This window comes from Lepus europaeus, chromosome 12 (genome assembly GCF_033115175.1).
Source record: "Lepus europaeus isolate LE1 chromosome 12, mLepTim1.pri, whole genome shotgun sequence".
NCBI lineage: Eukaryota > Metazoa > Chordata > Mammalia > Lagomorpha > Leporidae > Lepus > Lepus europaeus.
Genome location: NC_084838.1, coordinates 23,536,388 through 23,559,162, shown reverse-complemented (window position 1 = coordinate 23,559,162; position 22,775 = coordinate 23,536,388). Strand labels below are relative to the sequence as shown.

The window sequence follows — 22,775 nt, the reverse complement described above, 5'->3', positions numbered from 1 at the left end:
GTTGTCAGAGATTTCTAACAAGTATCTTCAGGCTTGCATTCAACTTAAGATTTTCATGATGTTGAACAGATCTACAATGATTTAAATCATCTTTTGCAAAAGAGTCTTGTCCATGAAGTAACTTATTGGAAATAGTGTTTAAGTAAAGTCACTGTCTTGGACATGTTTTGGAGGCCATGGTTAAAGGACTCAGGTAACCCACCAGGCCAAACTCTTGGAACAATGATGGCAAAAGAGAGGATCATGGTAATATCACAGACGGTAGCTTTCTTTGAAGTCTTGTAGGCAGCATTTGAGATAGCCTCATATAAAGAAGGAACCCTGGGCTGGGTATTGGGAGACTGTAATGCTACTTCAGCTCCACCATGAATTTACCATAGAAGTGTATTTCAAAAAGTTCATGGAATAAAGGAATTAAAAATGTTTATTTTGGTGTGCAGTTTTTGAAATCCATATATAGTGTTCATATAATACACATTTGCCCTCACAAATTTACATTAAGTTTTTCAAGACCCTTCTTTATGATTGCTGGGTGAGATTTCCTTATCCCTCAAATAGACAGTTGAAAAAAACTCTTATAGTCATCTCCTTTTTAGGAAATTAATTAAAAAACATAACTAACCTCAGCTTATAACCTTATCCTAATCAAGGCAAATAATTTCTACTTTCTTCAACATTCAATGACACATTGCCTTCTCTCATTCAGAATTTTTATCTTCACAAGACACTCATCTGATCAAGAATATAGTTCACCTTGAGTAAATGTAAGGCCTCATGGTGGTATTTGCCTGCATGCATAGATATTCCTTATCCTTCCCATAGGACAGTTTCTTAGGGCAGGGCTGATAGTTTATCCTAGAAGAGTGAAATTTATAAAGTACACAACTATCACTTATCTTCAAGTATCTATGTATGTCTCCATGGCTAAATATATATATATATATATATATATGTATATATATATATATATGTGTGTGTGTGTGTGTGTATATAAATATATCATTTTAGTTTTTAAATATATGTACAACACACACATACATTAAACTATAAAAGAGTTTTCAACTCTATTTACCTACCTACCTATCTAAAATAAAACCATTATGAATATAATTTACAGAAGAAAATGAGAATCAGAAGAAACAAACTTGTCTAAAACCATGAAGTTTATTGTTGGCAGAGGCTGAATTTGAATCATATCGTTTTGTGTTTTTAAATATTTTGAACACAACTCAATGTCTATGGACTCTGCATTGCATTGTTTTCAAGAAGTTATTTTCAAAGGAAAATACAAGCAGTAGGATATTTTGGAAATACAACAGGATGTAGAGAAAAGTGTCCCGGGTCCCTCCCCAGGTCCTACTGAGGGCTGGTTGTGTCATCTTGAGCAAAGTATTCATCTCTCCCCAGGCCTCAATTTCCTCCTGCAGAATGAAGGGTTTAGAGCAGATAATCTCTAGGGTTTCTTCTGGCTCTACAGAGGAATGGCTCAGTTCTGAAAGCATTATTTCTACAATGAAGATAAATACTCAGAATTCCAACTGTTCAAAATGCAAGTTATCATCCTCTCCTTGAGTAATAAAATAGCTGTGGCCTAGTCATCCTTCAGATTCTAGCATGGAGCTTACTTTAGTCTTCCCTGGAGTCCATTCCTCATACCATAGACATTTTTATTATTTAGTAACACACAGAGTGTGCAGTTGTGAGCTAATTCCCATGTCTGGATCCTAAGTTCCAAGAAGACAGAAAGCATGTTTGCATACCACTGACTCCCTTCCTGGTGCCTGACATGGGGCCTGGCATGGAGAAAGTGCATAATAACATTTCTTGACAAAAATCACTTTCAAAAGGGCTCTCACTGCTTCCAGGTTTTCAGTAGAGGATGACTTAAATCTAATATTGCTTTCAACCTTCCTGACAGAAAAGAGTCTGGCAATGAACCTTTCATTAAGAGACATATAATTTATTTAATTTCTCTTAGTTCCTAATACACTGGAGAAACCAGAAATGAGTGGTGTTTCCTACAATTAAATGAAGAAGGAGTATATGTTTTGGAGTTTCTGTATCACTGACTTTTCATAGTCTCTTAGAAACAAATGCTAATGATAATGTGAACATTTATAATGATGCAACTATATCTAATTTAAACCTGGCACATAAAAAAGTATTAAGCTGAGGTATACTACATTAAGAGAAGGTATGAATAAAGTAACCATTTTGTACTCAGTGTTCTTGGCTCAAACCAGCAGAAGGGCTCCCAACTACTCTATTGATGCACCAATAACAGGTTCATCCAACCTCATACATATAAAGGATTGCTGTAACTTTCAACCTGGAATGTACTACTGGTAGCAGCCAAAACTACTTGGGTAACTAGGGGCGTGGGTATGTAAACTGCTTCCTCTCTCTTCCTGCAGCATAGCCCTTGGGATGCAAGATTATAGCGCCATGGAGTAGTGGGGGCTGTGGTACATAGTGCCTGGGGATGCCGGGCAGCCACAAGATGGTGGTGGCTCATTGGCAGGGAATAGTTCAGTCTAGGACCACACAGAAGGCAGACATGCTGACTGAAGTATCTAGCAAAGAAATTGAGATTTTCTGCCTGTGTTTGGTAGGCTAGGCTGAGAGGAGTCAGGGAGGGGGTGTTGGGGAGTGTGCCAAGCTGGGCTGTTGATGGGAGTGTGGGAAGATTTGAGGGGAGGGAAAGACAAGGAGAGGCACATTGCCAACTCAGAGGCAGCTGGGTGGATCCCCTCCCCCATCTTCTTTTCTGCTTAAGTGAGAAATCAAGCTGGGTGGGGTGGGAGCGGAGCCAAGCAAGGAGGAACTCTGCTGCACCAGCATGGATGGTCAGGCCTGGCAAGGATGTGTCTGCCAGCTGGGAACCGAGCCAGGAGAGGGAGGGGAAATTAAGGGTAAGGAGATGAGGAGCAACAGGAATAAAAAAGAGAATACAAGAATGGCACAAGAGGCAATGTCCCATGAGGACGAGAAAGCAGAAATGGAGAGAAAAAGCATGTCAGACAGGTAGTGGAGAACCATGTTTCTGTGTTTCACAGCAGGTCTATCTCCCAAATGCCAGAGTAAAATGATGTGCACTTGAAACAAGTAATGAGTGTTCACACAGCACACAGTAAAGTAAGCCTACTGCTCCCAAATTTTCCTCGTGGGTGTTAATTTCCATGTGGATAGAGTTTTCCAAAACAGCAAATGATGGAAGAGCTGTAAGCTGCAAGAAAATTTGTTGCCTTCTAGGTCAGATTAGAACAAACAAAATGCTATCCAACATAGAAAAACCACATCCTACTTCTATATATAAGGTATTTCCCAAGATATATCTAAGAATCCTAAGTTACTCTTCTTGCCTCTTTAATCAAATATAAAAATGTAAAGATCTTGTAAGAAAACCTAGAGAAAGTAAAATTACAAACATCAACAAAATAAATTCCATTTTGAAGGGAACTTTTTGATGCCTTGTTTGGAGGCTCATGAAGAGCTAAGTGAGTATCAAGAAAATGTTGCATTTAAAAAAAATCTTTATTTACTTTTATGTCTTGAAAAGCAGTTTTTTATATATGTTGTGAGACATAGTGAAAGATGCTCCATCTGCTGGCTCACCTCCCAAATGTCCTAAACACCCGGCACTGGGCCAGGCTAAACCCAGGAGCCAGGAACTCAATCCAGGTCATCAACATGGGTGGCAGGGACCTAAATATTTGAGATGCCTCCCAGGGTGCACATGAAGAAAGCTGGAATTCATCAAGGATGGAACTTGAACCCAGGCATTCCCACATGGGATGGGAACATCATAAGTGGCATCTTAACTACTGTGCCAAACACCTGTCCCAAATGTTACACTTTTTTTTTTTTTTTGTAGTGTGACAATCCAACAAGTTACACATGGCCTCTGGACCAGAATCATACTGGCTTTAATCTGGTAGAGAGATGGACACATACTTTGGATTAGGAGCCTACAGGGCAGATTTGGCTATTTTATTAGATTAATTATAAATGAAAAAGACTAAATCTTCCACCTCCAAGTTCTGATCCTAGGGATTCAAGGGGCCTTGCAAGTTTACATCCTTCCTCTTGGAAGCCTGCTACCAATTCCTAGGAAGCCCAGCCTATCCTAATGGAGTACTGGGCGACACATAAAGGACAGCCTCATTGTCCCAAACAGAGCTATTTTAGACAGCCCAGATAGAGCCAGGTGAATCCAATCAAGATCAACAGGCAGGCTCATGAGCAATGATACACACTTACGGTTTTGAGTCATTGCGTTTCAGGATCACTTGGTACACAGAAACGGATAACTTGCAGAGTTAACACATGAACTGGCAACTCACCTGTGCATTCATACTGTAGACCTTTCCCATAATAGCCCTTTTCACAGATGCACTCAAATTGACCCGTGTGTGTCCCACATTTGCAGCTTGCCATTCGGTCACAGCAGTCTTTACCAGCTTCACAGAGATAGGAGCAGTGGGACATATCTTCTTGAACAAAGCTCCCAGAAGGTAAATCTATCAATAACACATGACAGAAGGCAATAAAAAGTGATTAATGGTTGAACATTATATTTTCTAGCCTTTAAAACTGAAGTGCAAGCTGGAGAAAAGATCGTTTCATATCCGTCTAATTCCCAATTGCTCCCTACTCCCACCCAAATATGAATGCGCATTATTTTCACTACACACTCTGGGAATCTGTTTCAGCCAGTTATTTCAGTCTGGGAGCTCATCATAAGTTTTAAGGCCACACGGGGTCAGGCAGAAATTAAATACTTCAGCGAGGAATCTCCAGATGGAGCAGGAAGTCAGGCAGTCGGTCCTTCAGGTCATTCCTCTGGCTTCCACTGCCTCTGGATGAGATCAGACGGCAGCAACCAGAGTTCTAAAATCTTTGTTCAAGCTAGAAATAAAGCCACAGTCCTGTTTGCTATGCAGGAGTGTTGAGGGCAAGCTACTGATTTTGGAATAAATACCATCACCTCTCCAGTTATTTGACTAAAGACTTAAAGAACAGAGCCACGTAAGTTAAATAATAAAACTAGGATCTGGTTTCTCTCTCAATTTTAAATGAACTAACACATGCTATATAAATAGAAACCATTCTGATTACTCGAGCCATGCCCTAAAGTGAGGCATGTTGGGAATCCAACAACTCATGTAAACTGTTGAGAAAGTGACTTAACAGGGTAAGGTTGACTGTAACTGACCCAGAAGAAGTGACCTAGAATTAGCAAACCATTAGTCCACATACCCTGCTGATGAAGTTCAAAAGTCTGCACACATCCCAGTTCTAGTTGCCTGGTGCTGGGAGTGATGGTCCTAAAGTAGGAACTCAAGTGGATGAATTTCAGCAAGGCACACAGGCTGCAAGGGAACACCTGTGAAGGAGGCTGGTGATGGCCTCAATGATGGCACATTTGTCCTTATGCATCAAGACTCTGAACAATAGATAGGGATGACTTCAGCATCAGGGCAAAGAGGCCAGCTCAATAGATTGTGGTATGGGTCAAAGGACTACAACATGGGCTCCTGGGACATAGCCCTGAGATATTAGGCCACAGGTTTATTTGGTAGTGAAGCCACTTAGGGACCAAGAAAATTTTAGCTATCAAAAATGGCATATCGGCATTCAGGTCTAGGAGAGAGAATTATATATAAGGAAAATTATTTTCTGTAACCCATGTTTATTGCAAATGGCCAGAAACATGGTAAGTCTTGAGACTACTATTTCCACCTAAATTTAAAGTAGCTTCAGAAAACACAGAGGAGGAAAATGAGGTAAATTTCCTCTGATATCATCATGGATTTCCAGTAAAAAAACAAACAAACCGGTTTTCTTCCTACCAAATCTACAAATTCAACCCAAGTATTATGAATTCTAGATGCTAGCTTAGAGTAAGAAATGTGGTACCTTCCAAAACCCTATTGCATGAAAGCAAACAAAATCATTTCCTTAAAATCTCTGTCATATCTAGTAGTTTCTAGATCAATTCACATTAGAGCAGAATGCTTCAATTCTATAGGATAGAAGAACGCTGATAACACTCATAAGTCCATAATCCCATTAGTAGCACCCACTATCCCCACCTGCAACTACTTTGTCTTCCCACTTAATATATCTCTTCCCTGGAGAGAAGAAAGGGATGCAGTCATAGTTGCTGAACTTTTGGCATGAATTGGATACTAAGGGAAAACTAATTATTTTATTTAATCCTTCTGAAAAAAAAATCCATGTTTTATATAATATGATACTCTCCATCTTGAAAGGAGAGGAAAGTGAAACTCATAACTCTTAAATAAATTGAATAAGGTAACTAATAATATAAATAATCAATATTAATGAGTAGTAATAGCAGATAACTGGAGGGTTTACAACAATAAGCCATCAGTAAGTCTCCAATCACTTTATGAGAATAGAACCTTTTAATCCTTGTAACAATCCTATGAAAAAGATACCATTCTTGTTTCCCATTCTATTAACAAGAACCCTAAGGAGTGCAAAAGACAGATAACATGTCAAAAACCACTCAGCTTATGGATAACAAAATTCAAGCATTCTGGATTTTTCAGGCTTATCTCTTAAAATCTAAATTTCATCCAGCTACAGGCCTAGAACTGTAATCTAAGTTGCTTTATTTCCCAGTCTCATTTTTTTGCAGCTTCTAAGCCCTACCTTGAATTCCCACCCATTGCAGTAGGCTCCTAACCTCCAAAACTTTTGCCAACATCATCCCTTAGAGAGCTAAATCCTGTTCACTGTCTCCATAGCTACAGCCTGACATCTTGCTCTAAACTCTTGTCTTGGGACTACAGTAGAGCTAACCCACTTATCATGAATTTCACTCATTGCTTGGAGCTTTGTGCTGCTATGATTTCCCCTCCAACAGAATCTCTCACGTGGGTATCTGTAAGAACCAAGCTCGTTCCACCATATCACCCTGGTCTGATTTCCTCTCATTCTGTAATTTCTTCTCTTGGCTGACCAAGACACATGCTCATATCGTGACAGGAAGTTCACTTAAATTATGCAAGTAAACATCTTTGCAAGTAATGCACAAAGAACTTGGATGCATTTGTTGATTTTCTTTCCTTTTAGGTTAATGCTTTTAAGCTTCTTTATAAGCCTATTTATCTTCAAATTGTTAGGTCAAGAAGGGTGTGTTAAGTATTTACTGCCCCTATATCTTCTTGTGCATTTCTGGAAACATTCTGCTTAGGTTCACTTTGCATGTTTCTGAATGTTTATCTCATCTATGCAGACAACTGTAAATGAGATCTAAGTCAAAGCTTCCACTCTGTGTGTGGTCTCCAAACACACCTAAATTCATTCTATGATTCTCACGATTTTAGGTGGGTGCATATGGATATTTTAGTGAAAACACATCACAACAGTTAAGAAGCAAGACAAAACAAATACTCTCAGTGCAAGGTCAGAATATCATCTCTACGAGGTTCAGTAAATTTTATGATACTGAAAAGACATGTGGGTATCATGCTCAATGAAGACCTTGTGAGAGTCTGATGCTACTCATCAGTGGGTTTCAAGCAATGAAGGAGAAGGAGACACCACTGTTATGTCAATAGGTTTCTGTTACCTTCATGAAGTGCCCGACGAGCTAAAGCCTCAAATTCTTCAAAACTGTGGAGCAGGTAACAGTGCTCCTCCTTTGGGGTGGAAGCCATGTCATTCAGTTCTCGAATATTCCCTTGCCATATGCCAAAAGTGAAGATCTCCACTCCAAAATCTCGCAGTGATGCTGCAATGGGTCTGGGATCTCCTCCATTGGAATATCCATCAGTAATGAGAAATATAACTTTTGTTGAGTTTTCTCTAGAATGGCGAAGAATTTGCTGTGAAGAAATAAGAAAAGTTAGAGTGAGTTTGTTTTGTGTTGTCCTACTATGTGCTTCTCTTCTTGTGTGACAGAGAACTCATGAGATCAGTAGCATTCCACAGGAACGGGAAAAGGAACACTGATTAGTGAAAGTAAAACAGAAACAGGCACATCAGTGAGCCTGCGAAAGTCTTCTCACTAAACCACAAGAAGCCTCAACTGCATTTAAAATCCATTGTCATTGTTATTGTCATCGTCATCATATCAATATGAAGCTTGCTAATGAAGGGTAACAAATATTAATGGAGTGAGTTTTTAATTAATAATTTCATTCATCATTAAATTATTTTATTTATTTGAAAGGCATATGTAGATAGATGGAGAGAGACAGAGTCAGAGAGAGAGAAACAAAAAAAACAGAGATAGAGAGTCAGAAACAGGGAAAACTCCCATCAGTTGGTTCACTCCCCAAATTCCTACAACATCCAGGGCTGAGCCAGAAGATGAGAACTATGTACTTAGTCTAGTCTCCCATGCATGTGTCAGGGACCCACTACTTGAGCCATCACTGCTGCCTCCCAGGGTGTGAATTAGCAGGAAACTGGAATCAGGAATAGAGCTGGACCTTGATATCAGATGCTCTGATACGGGATGCAGGTATCCCAAGGTATACCCATTAGAAATGGGTAGAAAAGGCAAAGAAGAACCAGGATGTGTTTTCTGGCAAATTCTTATAAGGAATCTTAATTGCTGCACCACAAATTGCCCCAAATTCTATTTTATTCATTCTGAGGCTCTCAAAATATGGAGCAAATCTGAGTCTTATGTATCTACTTTCAAGAGTATCTACTATCTATCTGTCTATCTATGAGGCTCTATGTCTGTCAATCTATTTAAACCACCACATGATCATACAGTAAACACCTAACTGGAACACAGCAGAATTTATCTTTCCCAGAGTCGGTAATGGCTGACCTGCTTTCTATATTTGTTTTTCCACTGTTTCTCCAAAAATGCAGACTTGATTCAATTTTTCATCTTTTTCAGACCACCCAGTATTAGCACAAAATCTGATGATTTTAGTGGAGTCCAATCTTCATGAGAAAATATTGATTCACTAAATCTGACACTTAGACTTTATTATTGCAGGACAAGTGAATTCTGCTTTAAAAATCTGATATGCTAGTGTATCCCTACAGATAGAAGAAAAAAAATGAAAACTTTAAAAAGTCATTCTATTTACTTCTAATGATGTTTTTTAACAGCAACCTGAAAATGCACCAGCACTCCTGTGGCAAATTGTTTTTCATTAGATTAGGGTAGAAGAGGTAAAGAAGAACCAGGATGTGTTTTCTGGAAAGTTCTTATAAGGAATCCATATTTTCTGGCAAATTCTTATAAGGAATCCAATAATTCAAGAAATATTCCATGTTTTTCAGAAAGTAGGCTGGAAGAGTGACAACTGTATCATATTTTGTTAAAATGAAAAGGCAATATGATGGCTTTAAAAATAAATCTGACTCAATTCACTTTAGGGAGTAGACTCATTGTAAGATCCAGATTATCTCAGATTGTAAGATTCGTGCTTATAGAAAGCAAACTCTATTAGTAGGTAATCAACTGATATTAATTATAACTCAATAATCCTTATATAAATTTTGTTAGTATTTGCAAGCTAAAGCTGAAGCTGTTAAACTTGGATTTAAAGGAAATTAAAGTAAAAAAGACTCTAGAGAATATTTGGAAATTCAGTCTTTCTCAGAAGCCACCTGACATGAAGGAATATAGTGCAGGTGGGACCACGCTGAAGACAGGAACGAAGGGCTGACTGTGTAGCAGAATATCATGTAAATGCTAACCAAGATGTTTCCCAAATACATAAAAAGGTGGCCCAATGAACAGTCTCAAAATTCCTGGCTCTTCAAGTTTAGAAAGCTTCCCTCTTGATGACGGACAGCAACTTTGGGATGAATGATTGGTAAGTGTGAGATTTTTCCATGCTCCAGGCAGGAAAAGAACCTCTGAGGAGAGGAAGAGGGAGAGAACAAGAGAGTTTGGGTATAGCTGTGAGACACTCCACACCTCCACTCAGTCACAAAGGAGATGAGTGACACACATCTCTTTAGGGAGAGGGGTCCATAGGCCTTCTTCCATTTGGATTTTGGGAATAGTGGCAAGTTCCACAGACATGCCCTTGGTCACCATAAGAGACACTGAAACACAATATATGGGTGTTAAAGAAGACAGGATGTGATGATGCTTCCTCACTCTGGCAGAGGCATAGGAGAGAAAGTCAATGCAACACTACGACTCTTCCAGGGATGGCCCTTTACCATAGCAGTTAAGATGCCAGTTCCGACACTCATGCTCCACAGCACACTACGGAGTTTCAGTTCCTGCCGCTGTCTCCTGATTACAGCTTCCTGTTGATGGAGGCAGCACTGATAGCTCAAATAATTGGGTCCCTGCCACCCACACAGGCGATCTTGATTGAGCTGTCCCCAACTTCAGCTCAGCCCGATCTTTTTTCCTTCTTTTTCTTAACAATTTATTTTTATTTATTTGAAAGGCAGAGTTACAGAGAGGCAGAGGCAGAAAGAGAGGGAGAGATCTTCCATCTGCTAGTTCACTCTCCAAATGGCCGGAGATGGGCCAATGCAAAGCCAGGAGCCAGGTCTCCCATGTGGGTGCAGGGGCCCAAGGACTTGGGCCATCTTCCACCACTCTCCCAGGCACATCAGCAGGGGGAACCTGGATTGGAAGTTGAACAGCTGGGATTCGAACCAGCACATATATGGGATGCCGGCACCATAGGCAGCAGGTTTACCTGCTATGCCAGAGCGCTGGCCCCAGCTCAGCCAATCTTGGCCATTGCAAGTGTTTGAAGAATAAACCAGCAGACAGGAGCTCTCTTGTCTCTCTTTCTCTGCCTTCCATTTTATAAAAGACTCCTACAATATTAACAGTTCTTACAACAGTAAGGGTGTAGTAGTGGGTAACCTCATGAACCATGTGAGTCCAAAGACACATAGAGATGTGTCTTTCTTGAGCAATATTAATATGAAGAGATCATGGAAGCCCCAAGAGGAGAGCTCAAGGATGATGGTGAAACTGAACAGAAAACATGCTGATGACCAGTGGGGACCATCATTCCGTCACAGCCACTGACGACACAACTGAACATTTCAGAGAATAGAAGTGCAGAAAGAACTGAGAGGTGAACATAGCTCTTTTGCTGCAGCTTCATATAAGCCACAGAGCTTAGACTCAACTACATGGAGAAAAAGAAGTGGAAAATTCCTGAACGTAACTCAGTTTTGATAAGCAAAGTGCATGCAATACTTCTGATTTTGAGTTTTCTTGGAACTTTCTGTCATCAGGTAGACTGGGGCCTCAAAAGGAAATTACATTCAATATTACAGAGCATTTTTTAAAAAAATTTCAAGCTGCAGATGTTAAAATACTTTACCTTTACATACATATCTTGTCTTCCTGATGCAACCTTATGAAATCTTGGACAGTAGAGAACATCTTTTGGAACTCTGCCATCCCCAATATTTAGAGGGAGCAGAGATGAAGGCTAGGGACGGGAAGGTAGCAGGTCACTTTATCTAACCTCTTGCAACACAGCTCACAGGCATTCAGAGGTGACAGGCCTAGCATTTTAAGAGCAAGGATAGCTTTACACAGAAGCCTGGTCTTCTTCCCAAATGGGACTTCCTTAAAGGCTTGTATCTTTGCAGTTCCTCAATATGCAGAGTACAGAACAATGTTCCGCAAACAGTATTCACACAATAAATATTTGTCAATAAAGGATGGGTGCAGGGCAGTAATTATTCCACATTGCAGCTGATGATGCAAAAACCACATGCTGTCTTTATCTCTGTCTCTTCCCATATGCTACCTTAGAAAATTCCCCATGAAGCCTAGTAAAATAGTCTCCTATACATTTCTGTAGTAATTTAGTACTTTTATTTACTTTTATTTTTTAAATTCAGATAGATATTTTTGGTCTTTTGTGTGAGGGAAGGACTAATTTTATTTTATTCAATAGAATAAATAATTTTCCCCAAATCATTTCTTGATAGGCCCATTCTTGTCCTGGTTACAACTTTTCCATTTTATTATTGATTTATTAATCTGCTACCCTGTTTGGGCTGCTATCACATTAAAGTATGTTTTCACAGGTTTGGGGGAAAGCCTATCATCTTTTCACTCTTTCTATATGTTGATGGTTAACATTAAAAATTCCTTTTTTGATTGAGCTTGAGAGTCTGCTTATTAAGTTCTTTTTTTTTTTTTTTTGACAGGCAGAGTGGACAGTAAGAAAGAGAGAGAGTCAGAGATGCTTATTAAATTCTTCACTAAAATTCTTCTGTGTAACCATCTGATCAAGTAATTCTACTTTCTATTTCTAGGAATCCCAAAGATAAACTGACTGGCATGCATGCATCTCTCTCTCTCTCTCTCTCTCTCTCTCACACACACACACACACACACACACACACACACACACACAGGATCAGCCCCCAGGAAATTCAGCATCTGTAAAGTCCTGACTGTAGTCTCCAAGTGCTGTCCCTCAGTCAAGGGAACCAGAGATTCTTGCAGAAATGACTGACATCTAGTCTGCAGCAAGGAATGTACAATATGAGCTTGGACCCTCCCTCCTCTCATGACAGAGAGCAAAAGAGCTGTTAAAGATTATGAAGGCTGGCCGGCGCCATGGCTTAACAGGCTAATCCTCCGCCTTGCGGTGCCGGTACACCGGGTTCTAGTCCCGGTTGGGGCGCCGGATTCTATCCCAGTTGCCCCTCTTCCAGGCCAGCTCTCTGCTATGGCCCAGGGAGTGCAGTGGAGGATTGCCCAGGTCCTTGGGCCCTGTACCCCATGGGAGACCAGGAGAAGCACCTGGCTCCTGGCTTCGGATCAGCGCGATGCGCCGGCCACAGCAGCCATTGGAGGGTGAACCAACGGCAAAAAGGAAGACCTTTCTCTCTGTCTCTCTCTCTCTCTCACTATCCACTCTGCCTGTCAAATAAATAAATAAATAAATAAACTTAAAAAGATTATGAAGGCCAAGCCAAAGAGAATTGGGAATTAGCTGAAGCTCCCTCTGGTCAAATAAAGAGCAATTTGAGTATCAATAAAAAAATAACTGGAATGTATTTAATTGAATGAAGTATAATACACACATACACGTGTGTGTATGTGTGTGTGTGTGACATTTTCAGTTAGTACATATTTCAGAGAAAAAGTCCTAATAATATAAAAAATTACTGACAGAACTATACACACACCTTTTTGTTATTGTTCAATACTACCTCTAGGAGAAAGACCAATAAACAACCTGCTATGGATGACATGAAATGAGACTGTATTTAATTTGTCTTACATTTATGCTTTTCCATATTCAAAGGGCATCTACTACTTCTAGGACTCCAAGATGCAGCACAATGTGTTTATATCATCCTCATGTGTTATTGGGTAATCTACTTTCCCATGCTCCCTCTCTAAAGCTATGAGCTGGCCTGCATGGACAATCCCCTGATGCCTGCAGTAATTTTGATTACTGTCTCTTCTACAAGGTCATGGCACTTAACAGTAAGCAAAACCCTAAAACACTGAGTATTTTGATGGAAGGGAGGAGAAGGGAGAAAAAAGTAACTTATTTTTTGCAGTATGATATTCTTTTTTTTTATATACTGAAGTACCTTGGCTTAAAGTGCCAATACATGGATCCCTTTTTTTAAAATTATTTATTTATTTATTTGAAAGTCAAGGTTACATAGAGAGAGGAGAGGCAGAGAGAGAGAGAGAGAGAGAGAGAGAGAGATCTTCCATCCAATGGTTCACTCCCCAATTGGCTGCAACGGCTGGAGCTGTGCCGATCCGAAGCCAGGAGCCAGGAGCTTCTTCCGGGTCTCCCATGCAGGTGCAGGGGCCCAAGCACTTGGGCCATTTTGTACTGCTTTCCCAGGCCATAGTAGAGAGCTGGATCGGAAGTGGAGCAGCCGGGTCTTGAATTGGTGCCCATATGGGATGTCAGCACTTCAGGCCAGGGCATTAACCCGCTGCACCACAGCACCAGCCCCGCAGTATGATATTCTTGATAGTGCCTGGTACAGAGTGAGTCCTCATAAATATTGATACATGCATGAATGAGTTGGGTAGATAAATTCTAGGATACTCTAAAGACGATTACTTGAGTTGATCTTGTGTGGGTAGTAGGAATATGAGTGAGAATGGATATATTTTACATGAAAAAGATAAAGCGTTCTTTTTTGTGCCTTTGTTGTCCCTCTGACACAAACAAATGCTATTGTGTGATATTAAACTTAGCTCATGGGGCCAGTGCTGTGGTACAGCAGGTTAAAGCCCTGGCCTGAAGCACTGGCATTGCTTATGGGCACCGGTTCCAGTCCCAGCTGCTCCTCTTCTGATCCAACTCTCTGCTATGTCCTGGGAAAGCAGTAGAAGAATGCCCAAGTCCTTGGCCCCTGCACCCATGTGGGAGACTGGAAGAAGCTCCTGGCTCCTGGCTTTGGATTGGAGCATCTCTGGCATTGTGGCCATCTGGGGAGTGAACCAGCGGATGGAAGACCTCTCTCTCTCTCTCTATCTCTCTCTGTAACTCTTTCAAATAAATAAAATAAATCTTTTAAAAAAAACTTAAGCTCATGTCAATAACATTCCTTCACAGCCAGGGTAGGACTTAGAAGAGATTTCTTGCTTTACTACTTATTACACACAAAACACTTTAAGCTATGATTCTACTTGTCTTCTCTTTTTGCAGAGATCTGGTGAGTATTTACAGGAACCCTTATATCTGTTGACAAGACAATATATTAAGCTTAAAATAGCAAGGAGAATAGCAGGACGCATAGTCCAAGCAAAGAATTACACAAGACCTGGGTTTGGAATGCTATTTACAGAGAGAGGAGGGGTGAATGATTTACTGAAAATAATTTATCCCTACCCCCTAGTCTTTGTGCTTCATTGTACTTGAATAAAATCATAATAAAAACATTTTTCATACCAAAATTTAAGAAGTAAAAGAGATCTGTGGTAATGCTTGTGGAATGTGCTAGAAGCCTGGCACTTGATTCTCTTTTTAGTGTTCCTGAAATAGTTTACATCATCTGCTACCCTTTGTGAGGCATTTCAGAAAGAATTTTTTGGTTTAGAATATTGAATGAGGCAAACCCTTTGCTGCCAAAGAAAAACTCAACAAAACTCAACATGAACTTTGGATGGCAAAAGGTTATCACCATCTGTATTGTATCAAGCCTCTGATTAGCTTGTATAAATATCTGGCAGGGAAGTAAGCTTCCCTTGTCCAGCAATAGTCATTAGAATGATAAAAATGCAGGGTTGTGTAACATCGTTCTAACACCCGAGATCCATCACCATTACACAAGATTGCACCTCCCCCCTTCCCGCCCCTTCCCCATCCTAAGTCAGGCCACAAGGGAATTCTTCTGAAAAATGGTCTTGGAAGAAAAAGAAAGGTCACAACAAATCTGGGCTAGGAACAAAATTTGCTCTAGAGCTCCATTAATTAAACTACACACAATTATAATATCCACCTCAACACAACCTTTGCTGCAGGTTTCCATTGTGACCAGCCTTGACTGAGGATCCTAACTAGCATTCTTTCTTTGAAAGAACTTGATATCATGAACTAATAATACCTGCTATAGTGACTTCTCTTCTCCAAGGAGAAATTAGTAAATGAAGCCAGTGTTTCAACCTGTTTTCTACACTCTTTCTTGTTAGAAAACACCAAGTACAAACAAGGAATCATAAACTACACAGAATACTTTCCCTGCCCTAAAATTTCACCAAGATTCTTTAATTAATATTTTTATTTTAAAGGCTCAGCTATTTTTATTTCAAAGGATGCTTTTTTATATATATTTTTGAATATTATCTATGGGAAGAGAAGTTATTCTCGTTTTGATTCATCGTTTTCCAGACTTCTTCACATATTCCAGCCTTTTGTTTTTTTTTATTTCATCCTCTTTCCTTTTGCACTTAGTGGGAAAATCTCGAGCTTTTCTTCTATATCATCAGTTTGGGTTTATGCAGTGTCACTTTATTTTCTGTTATATTTCTTCTTATATTTTTTTCCCTTTACACCTTTTACTCTCCCATCTCATTTTGTTTAAATGATGATCCCTTCATCTCTACTTCCATTTCTATTTCCATTCTCATTTCAGGATTTTATTTACTTAAGATAAACACATGAAACAAATGTTTTCTAAGATGTAGCTGTTATTCATAGTGAATTCTTATACTTCATCTATATATTAGCTTCCATTTTAATTTTATTTAGTAGAAAATTCTCAAAGAAGCCAAATAGAGTTGTGGATTTATTTTTTGCTCCTTTATTTTTTTACTGATTAATGAAGAAATATATCACTTCATTATTTGCTAAAAACAACACATAGAATAAAAAGAATGTTGGAATACATAGCTTTAAAATTTACCATCTTGTGGCCAGCACTGTGGCACAATGGGTTAATGCCCTGGCCTGAAGCGCTGGCATCCCATATAGGTGCTGGTTCTAGTCCCTGCTGCTCCTCTTCCGATCCAGCTATCTGCTATGGCCTGGGAAAGCAGTACAAGATGGCCCAAGTCCTTGGGCCCCTGCACCCGCGTGGGAGACCCAGAAGAAGCTCCTGGCTCCTGGCTTTGGATCTGTGCAGCTCCGGCTGTTGTGGTCATCTGGGGAGTGAACCAGTGGATGGAAGACCTCTCTCTCTGTCTCTACCTCTCTCTGTAACTCTGTCTTTCAAATAAATAAAATAAATCTTTTAAAAAATTCACCATCTATTATTATTATTAAAACAAACATAACTTACCCAAATGATTAGTGAGAGGGCTAAAAAAATAAGCCACACACTGTGTCCTAACAAGATGGTCTAGATTGGAACTGTTCGATAGAACTTTCTGTGATGACCTATATGGCATTCGTTCTACTTGACAAATTTGGGTACTCAGAACTTGCAATGAGTGTGTTAAAACTGAGGAGCTAAATTAAAAATTTTATTTAATTTTAATTACATTAGGTTTAACAGACACTGGTGATTAGTGGCTACAATATTGGACAGTGCAATAAGTCAAGAGAGATACATAATCAACCCAGCATTAAAAAACATAAAATATCTAGAGTAATCTAATGAGAATATTCTATAAATCCAAGATATACAAAATCAACTAAGTACATGACAATATGATGAAAATAAGTATAAGAAAATGGTGTTTACATCATTAGGATTTCAAAAGCCAAAACCTGTATGAAAACAAGAACTGAAAGGCACAGAAAGACAACAGGCTATGATGAAAAGAAATACGTATACAAGAGATAAGAAAATAATGTTAGAAAACTCAAAACATAATGAAAGTCAACGTTGTACAAAGCGAGATAAGATGTCAGAACTTGAAGCTGATGGAGTTTAGTATAAATTTTAGTGTATAAAACTGCTGACTAAACTTTTTCACAAATAAAGTTACAAAATTCTACATACAGCCAAACTTAATTCAAGTAATAGTAAAAGGATCTTTCCACTTTATATGATAGGAGTTATTCCTCAAATGCAAAAATAGATTAAAATTAGTCTTCTACTCCAATTAAATATAATCATTGCCCAAATTAGAAAAAAAAATCCAAGATTCTAACAAGGCATTCAATAAGACTAAATTCTGCCCTTTTTATTGAACAAACATTAGGAATAGTTATATATCTCATTAATGTGATAGATTATCCCAAAAACCATAACAATTCTCTTAGTTTTTTTTTCCATTCTTTCTTTTTTTCTTTCTGTTTCTTTTTCTTTCTTGGACTAAACAGGAGAGGGAGGAGGAAGTGCGGGGGTGGGGGAGAGTGGGTGAGAGGGCGGGTATGTTGGTAAGAATCACTATGTTCCTAATGTTGTATTTATGATACATATAAATAAAAACAAAAGAAACCAAGCTCAACTGTAAAAAACCAGATTTCACAATTAGATGAGCAATAAACTAGTGATTCCAAGTAATTTCACTATTATTTAAAATTATTTTGAAATTTCTAAGATTACAAAACTATAGAAATAAGGGAATAAGATTACAAAACTATAGAAAGTATTGTGCCTTTTAAAGTTTTGGGTTCCTCTCAAAATTACAAAGCAAGGAAAAAACTGGGAAATAAGTACATCAGACTTATAAATAAAGTATTAATGGCCTTAAAATATTAAAAAAAACAACTTGTACATGTCTCTAAAGGAAAAGAAAGAAAAATAACAGCAACGTAAATGATTGTTCTGACCCAACAAACCACAGAACAAAAGAAAAACAAAAGAATTCTATTTTCAGAAAATATGTAAAATGTTTAACTTCACTAACACCAAAGTAATGTAAGTTGAATAATAATAATAATATTATCTTTTTCATGTCTCACATGGACAACTTTTGGCTTAGGTTCAAAATTATAAAATATGTAGTGCTTCTTTTGAGAATCCCACCTGGACTGATGATATTTGGAGTACTATTTGACAAAGTGATCAAAACTTTAAGAATTTCACATGTTTTAAGCTTCAGTCCTACAGCTAAAAATATTTTAAGAAAATAAGCATGGATATGTACCCCAAAATAAAATAAAGTGTATATCAGAATAATTTCATTAAAAATTGGCAATAATAAAAAATTCCAGAATTAGAATACTAAATTATGGTACAATCCTATAATATCATTACAATGATATTGTTAAATAATATCACATTTAAGAAGTAGACAACCAAGCATGATTTTTTTACTTTGTATTGGTGTGCAGCTATCTGGAGAATGTACCACATGTATGTGTATATATTTTTATGACTATGACTGGCAACACATGTATCAAAATGTTGGCTTTCTCCTGCTAGTATATTTAGAGCTTTTTACTCATTTCTATTTTATATTTTTGTGTGTATGTGTTTTAATTGTGTTCAAATTTTCTCTTTCTCCTCTCCTCTATCACCCCCCAGGGAATGTCATGTGAGCTCAGAACTTTTTGACCTTTAAACTAATAATTCCCAAGTCAATACAAAATTAAACCCTTAAACTCCCAAGGTAAAATGTCAGAGCCCAGTGGATAACTCTGAATCCACCATGGGATCTCTCAAAATCAACACATCTACTCCTCCATCTGTCTTCAAGACTTAGCAAATGCAGCACCACCATCCACCCCATTTTCATGGTCTGCATTTTGGAGTGATCTATGATGTCTTCTGTCTGCCCTATTACATTAGTAAGAATCCAGACCTCTGATTTCACCTCTGAATTATCTGCCTACCTTGTAATCTTGCTGCCCCAGTCCTGGTTCAGGTACTTTAATCTAGATTATTGAAAAACAAAAGTTGGTTCAAGCGTCTCTAACTCTTACTTCAATTCCATTTTCTGACATGATATCAAATACACTTTCAGCATTTTCCTTTTGTCTACAAAGTGAAGTTGGAAATTCTTTACCAGTCTTTTTGCTAATCCATCTCAATACTCCCAGCCACACCACTTACCCTGGCCTTTTCTTCTGTCTACTTCCCCAACCCACCTCCTTCGCTCTATTCTAGTGACACCCAGTCTATTTGGTGGCTTTGGACATGATACTTTCCTGATGTCTGCTCTGCCTGGAAATTCTCACCAAGTCTTTCTTATCTCCCAATATGTCTGTCTCTGTTCCTTACTAGTTCTTCAGAATTTAGATCAAAGTCCATTTTTTCTTTGAAACTTTCCCAAATTCTTCTGCAGTGCATAAAATAAACCCACTTCAGTGCCTTTACTCACATTCCATTATTCTAACCCTATCATAATTACAGTTAATGCTTATTCATCTGGCTATATTCCAAGCTAGTTACAAATTTCCACGGAAAGGACTGAATTTTATATTCCATCTCCACCAATGATCAAAAAATAGCTATGAAATAGATGAGTGAAAGAATAAATTTAAAACGCCTACATTTTCACTAATGACATGTCCAACATACAGAACAAAATAATAAATTCAAGGCAAAAAATTGTTGTTACTGTTTTTCCTATTCTGTTATAATGAAATGAAAACTCTTATAAAAATTATATTTAAATCTATTTTACCAAAGCTTGTTATGCAGCAGGCACCATGAGAGGGATATCAAATTGCATCATTAGTTGACACAACAGAGCCATTGAATAAAAACAAACAGAAATAAACAATGACAAAATAATAACTGGAAAGAGTATTCTGTGGTAACTGAGCTTTGCTATTTATATTGTAATCTCAAATCAATCATACTTAGTATGCTTTATTTATCTTAAGTACTAACTCAGTCTTCAGAGCTGAAACTCAAGGAAGAAAAATAATGTTGGGTCAAATCACACTTAGGCTACTCATGATAGTCTAGCCAAATCACAGAACAATCGAGTGTCAAAGAGCTTCAGCTCAGACTGATGGTCAGGGATTCTCTATCCACATACATGCTTTAGTTATCAAGTAGGTACACAAATCATTTTGAAATGGACCCATAGGGACCATACATCTAGTTGGAAAATAGTGTGCATAGGAGCTGATGAGTGACAGACTTAATCCAGAATGTAAAAAGCAACAGAAAAAACATGCAAAAGACCAAATGTTTCCAATCACACCAACTTCATTCATTCTGCTAACCTACAGGGAAATACAGAAAATCTATACGGGAAAAGAAAGGTTTACAGACTCATAAAGTGAAAATGAGAGGCCAAATGATGTATCACTCTTAAATTATTAAGATAAAATCAAATTCAACTCCAATATGAATCTTACTACATTTAACCTTATAAAATAACCTCAGTTGACATGTTACATGGCAATGCAATATGACCAAGCAGCATTTAGCACAGTGCAGAATTTCTTCATATGCCTCACGTCAAGAATCAACAGAACAAAGAGAAAGACAATCTCACATAATACAAACATAATTTGGTACTTGGGCATCAGTTCATGACTTTACAAATTAATTAGGCAAAGAATAGAGGGGTACTTACTTAATAGGAAAAAGACAATGAACAAAAATCCATGTCCAAAATCATTCTTGAAGCTTCCTGATTAAATTCAGGGACAACAAAGCCCCTACATTTCTATGTAGGAACACTAGAAAACCCAATGAGGCAAGAAGTGGAAATGAGTGTAATAACAAGCTAATCATATTTCACATAAAAGAGAATCAAACTTTCAATTTTTTAAAGACTTATTTACTTATTTGAAAGTCAGAATTACAGCGAGAGAGGGAGATTCAGAGAGAGAGAGAGAGAGATATCTTCCATCTGCTGGTTCACTTCCCAAGTGGCTGTGAAGGCCAGAGCTGAGCCAGGCTGAAGCTAGGAGCCAAGAGCTTCACCCAAGTCTCCAACGTGGGTGGCAGGGCCCCAAACATGTAGGCCATCTTCTGCTGATTTTCCCAGGCCATTAGTAGAGAGCTGCACTGGAGCATCTGGGACTCAAACTGGTGCACATATGGGAAGCCAGCTTCACAGGTGGTGGATTTACCCATCATGGCACAACACCGGCCCCATGAATTAATTTTTTTAAAAAGATTTATTTATTTATTTGAAAGGCAGAGTTACAGACAGATAAAAGGAGAGAAAGAGACACGGAGAGATCTTCCATTCACAAGTTCACTCCACAAATGGTTGCAACAGGAATTTGGAACTACACCTGGGCTTTCCACATGTGTAGCAGGGGCCCAAATACTTGCACCATCTTCTGCTCCTTTCCTAGGCACACAAGCATGGAGCAAGATAAGAAGTGGAGCAGCTTCAACTTGAACCAGCACTCATACGGGATGCCAGCATTGCAGGCAGTAGCTTAACCCTGTGCCATAACACAGGCAGCCAAAAAGAATCAAATTGAAAGAAAATATCATGAAAAAAGTTATGTACTGTAACTATACAATTAACTATGAATTTAACTACAAAATTTTACATTGACAACTAACCACTAATAGAGGTTTAAAAATTCTATTATTGGGACTGGCATGTGGCACAGGGAATTAAGCTGCTGCCTGTGATGCCAGCATCTCACATGGGCAAAAGTTCAAGTCCTGGCTGCTCCACTTGTGATCCAGTTCCCTGCTAATGTACATGGGAAAACAGCAGACGATGGTCCAAGTACTTGGACCCTGCCACCCACATGGGGGATCTGGATGGAGTTCCAGATTCCTGTTGCCACCATTTGGGGAGTGAATCAGCAAATGGTAGATCTCTGTCTCTCTCTCTCTCTCTCTCTGCAACTCTTTCAAATAAGTAAACAAATCTTTTTAAATAATAAAAACTCAATTATTATATGTCTACATGATAACATATGCTGGCAAAATAATTTTAGAAAAATTTTAGATTCTACTTTTACTACATATTATATAAATTCTATATGCATTCATACACATATATAAGAGACAAAATCACAACAGTTATACTTTCTTGCTTTATGTAAAACTATTTAATGTGTATACTATATCAATAATAAAAATATTTGATAGTTTTAAATATAAATTTATAAAGACTTTTAACAGTTACCCTTGAATTAAAGGTATTTGCATATCATTAAAATGTCAATACTACTCAAAGCAATTTACAGATTCAGTGTGATTCTAATCAAATACCAAATACCAAAGGTGTTCTTCTCAGACCTGGAAAAAATTACCCTAAAATTCATATGGAATCACAAGAGACCCTGAATAGCTAAAGCAATCCTAATCAATAAATTTAAGCAGGAGGCATCACAATACCAAGTTTCAAGACATATTACAGGGTAGTTATAATCAAAACAGGCTGATAGTGGCACAAGAATAGACATGTTCACCAATGGAACAGACTATAGACCCTAGAAATTAATCCACACATGTACAAACAACTAATCTTTGGAAAATGAGCTAAAATCACTCCCTGGAGAAAGGAAAGTCTCTTC

The 22,775-nt window shown here is 38.3% G+C and overlaps 1 protein-coding gene across 1 annotated transcript in view; it reads right to left on the bottom strand.

Moving 5' to 3' along the window:
• SVEP1 (sushi, von Willebrand factor type A, EGF and pentraxin domain containing 1) overlaps positions 1-22,775 on the bottom strand; it is a 214,264-nt gene that overhangs the window by 167,217 nt on the left and 24,272 nt on the right. The window contains exons 2-3 of the mRNA XM_062207773.1: positions 7,604-7,859; positions 4,344-4,520 (exon numbers count right to left, since the gene is read on the bottom strand). Coding sequence (XP_062063757.1) covers positions 4,344-4,520; positions 7,604-7,859 — 433 coding nt within the window. The remainder of the gene's footprint in view (positions 1-4,343; positions 4,521-7,603; positions 7,860-22,775) is intronic.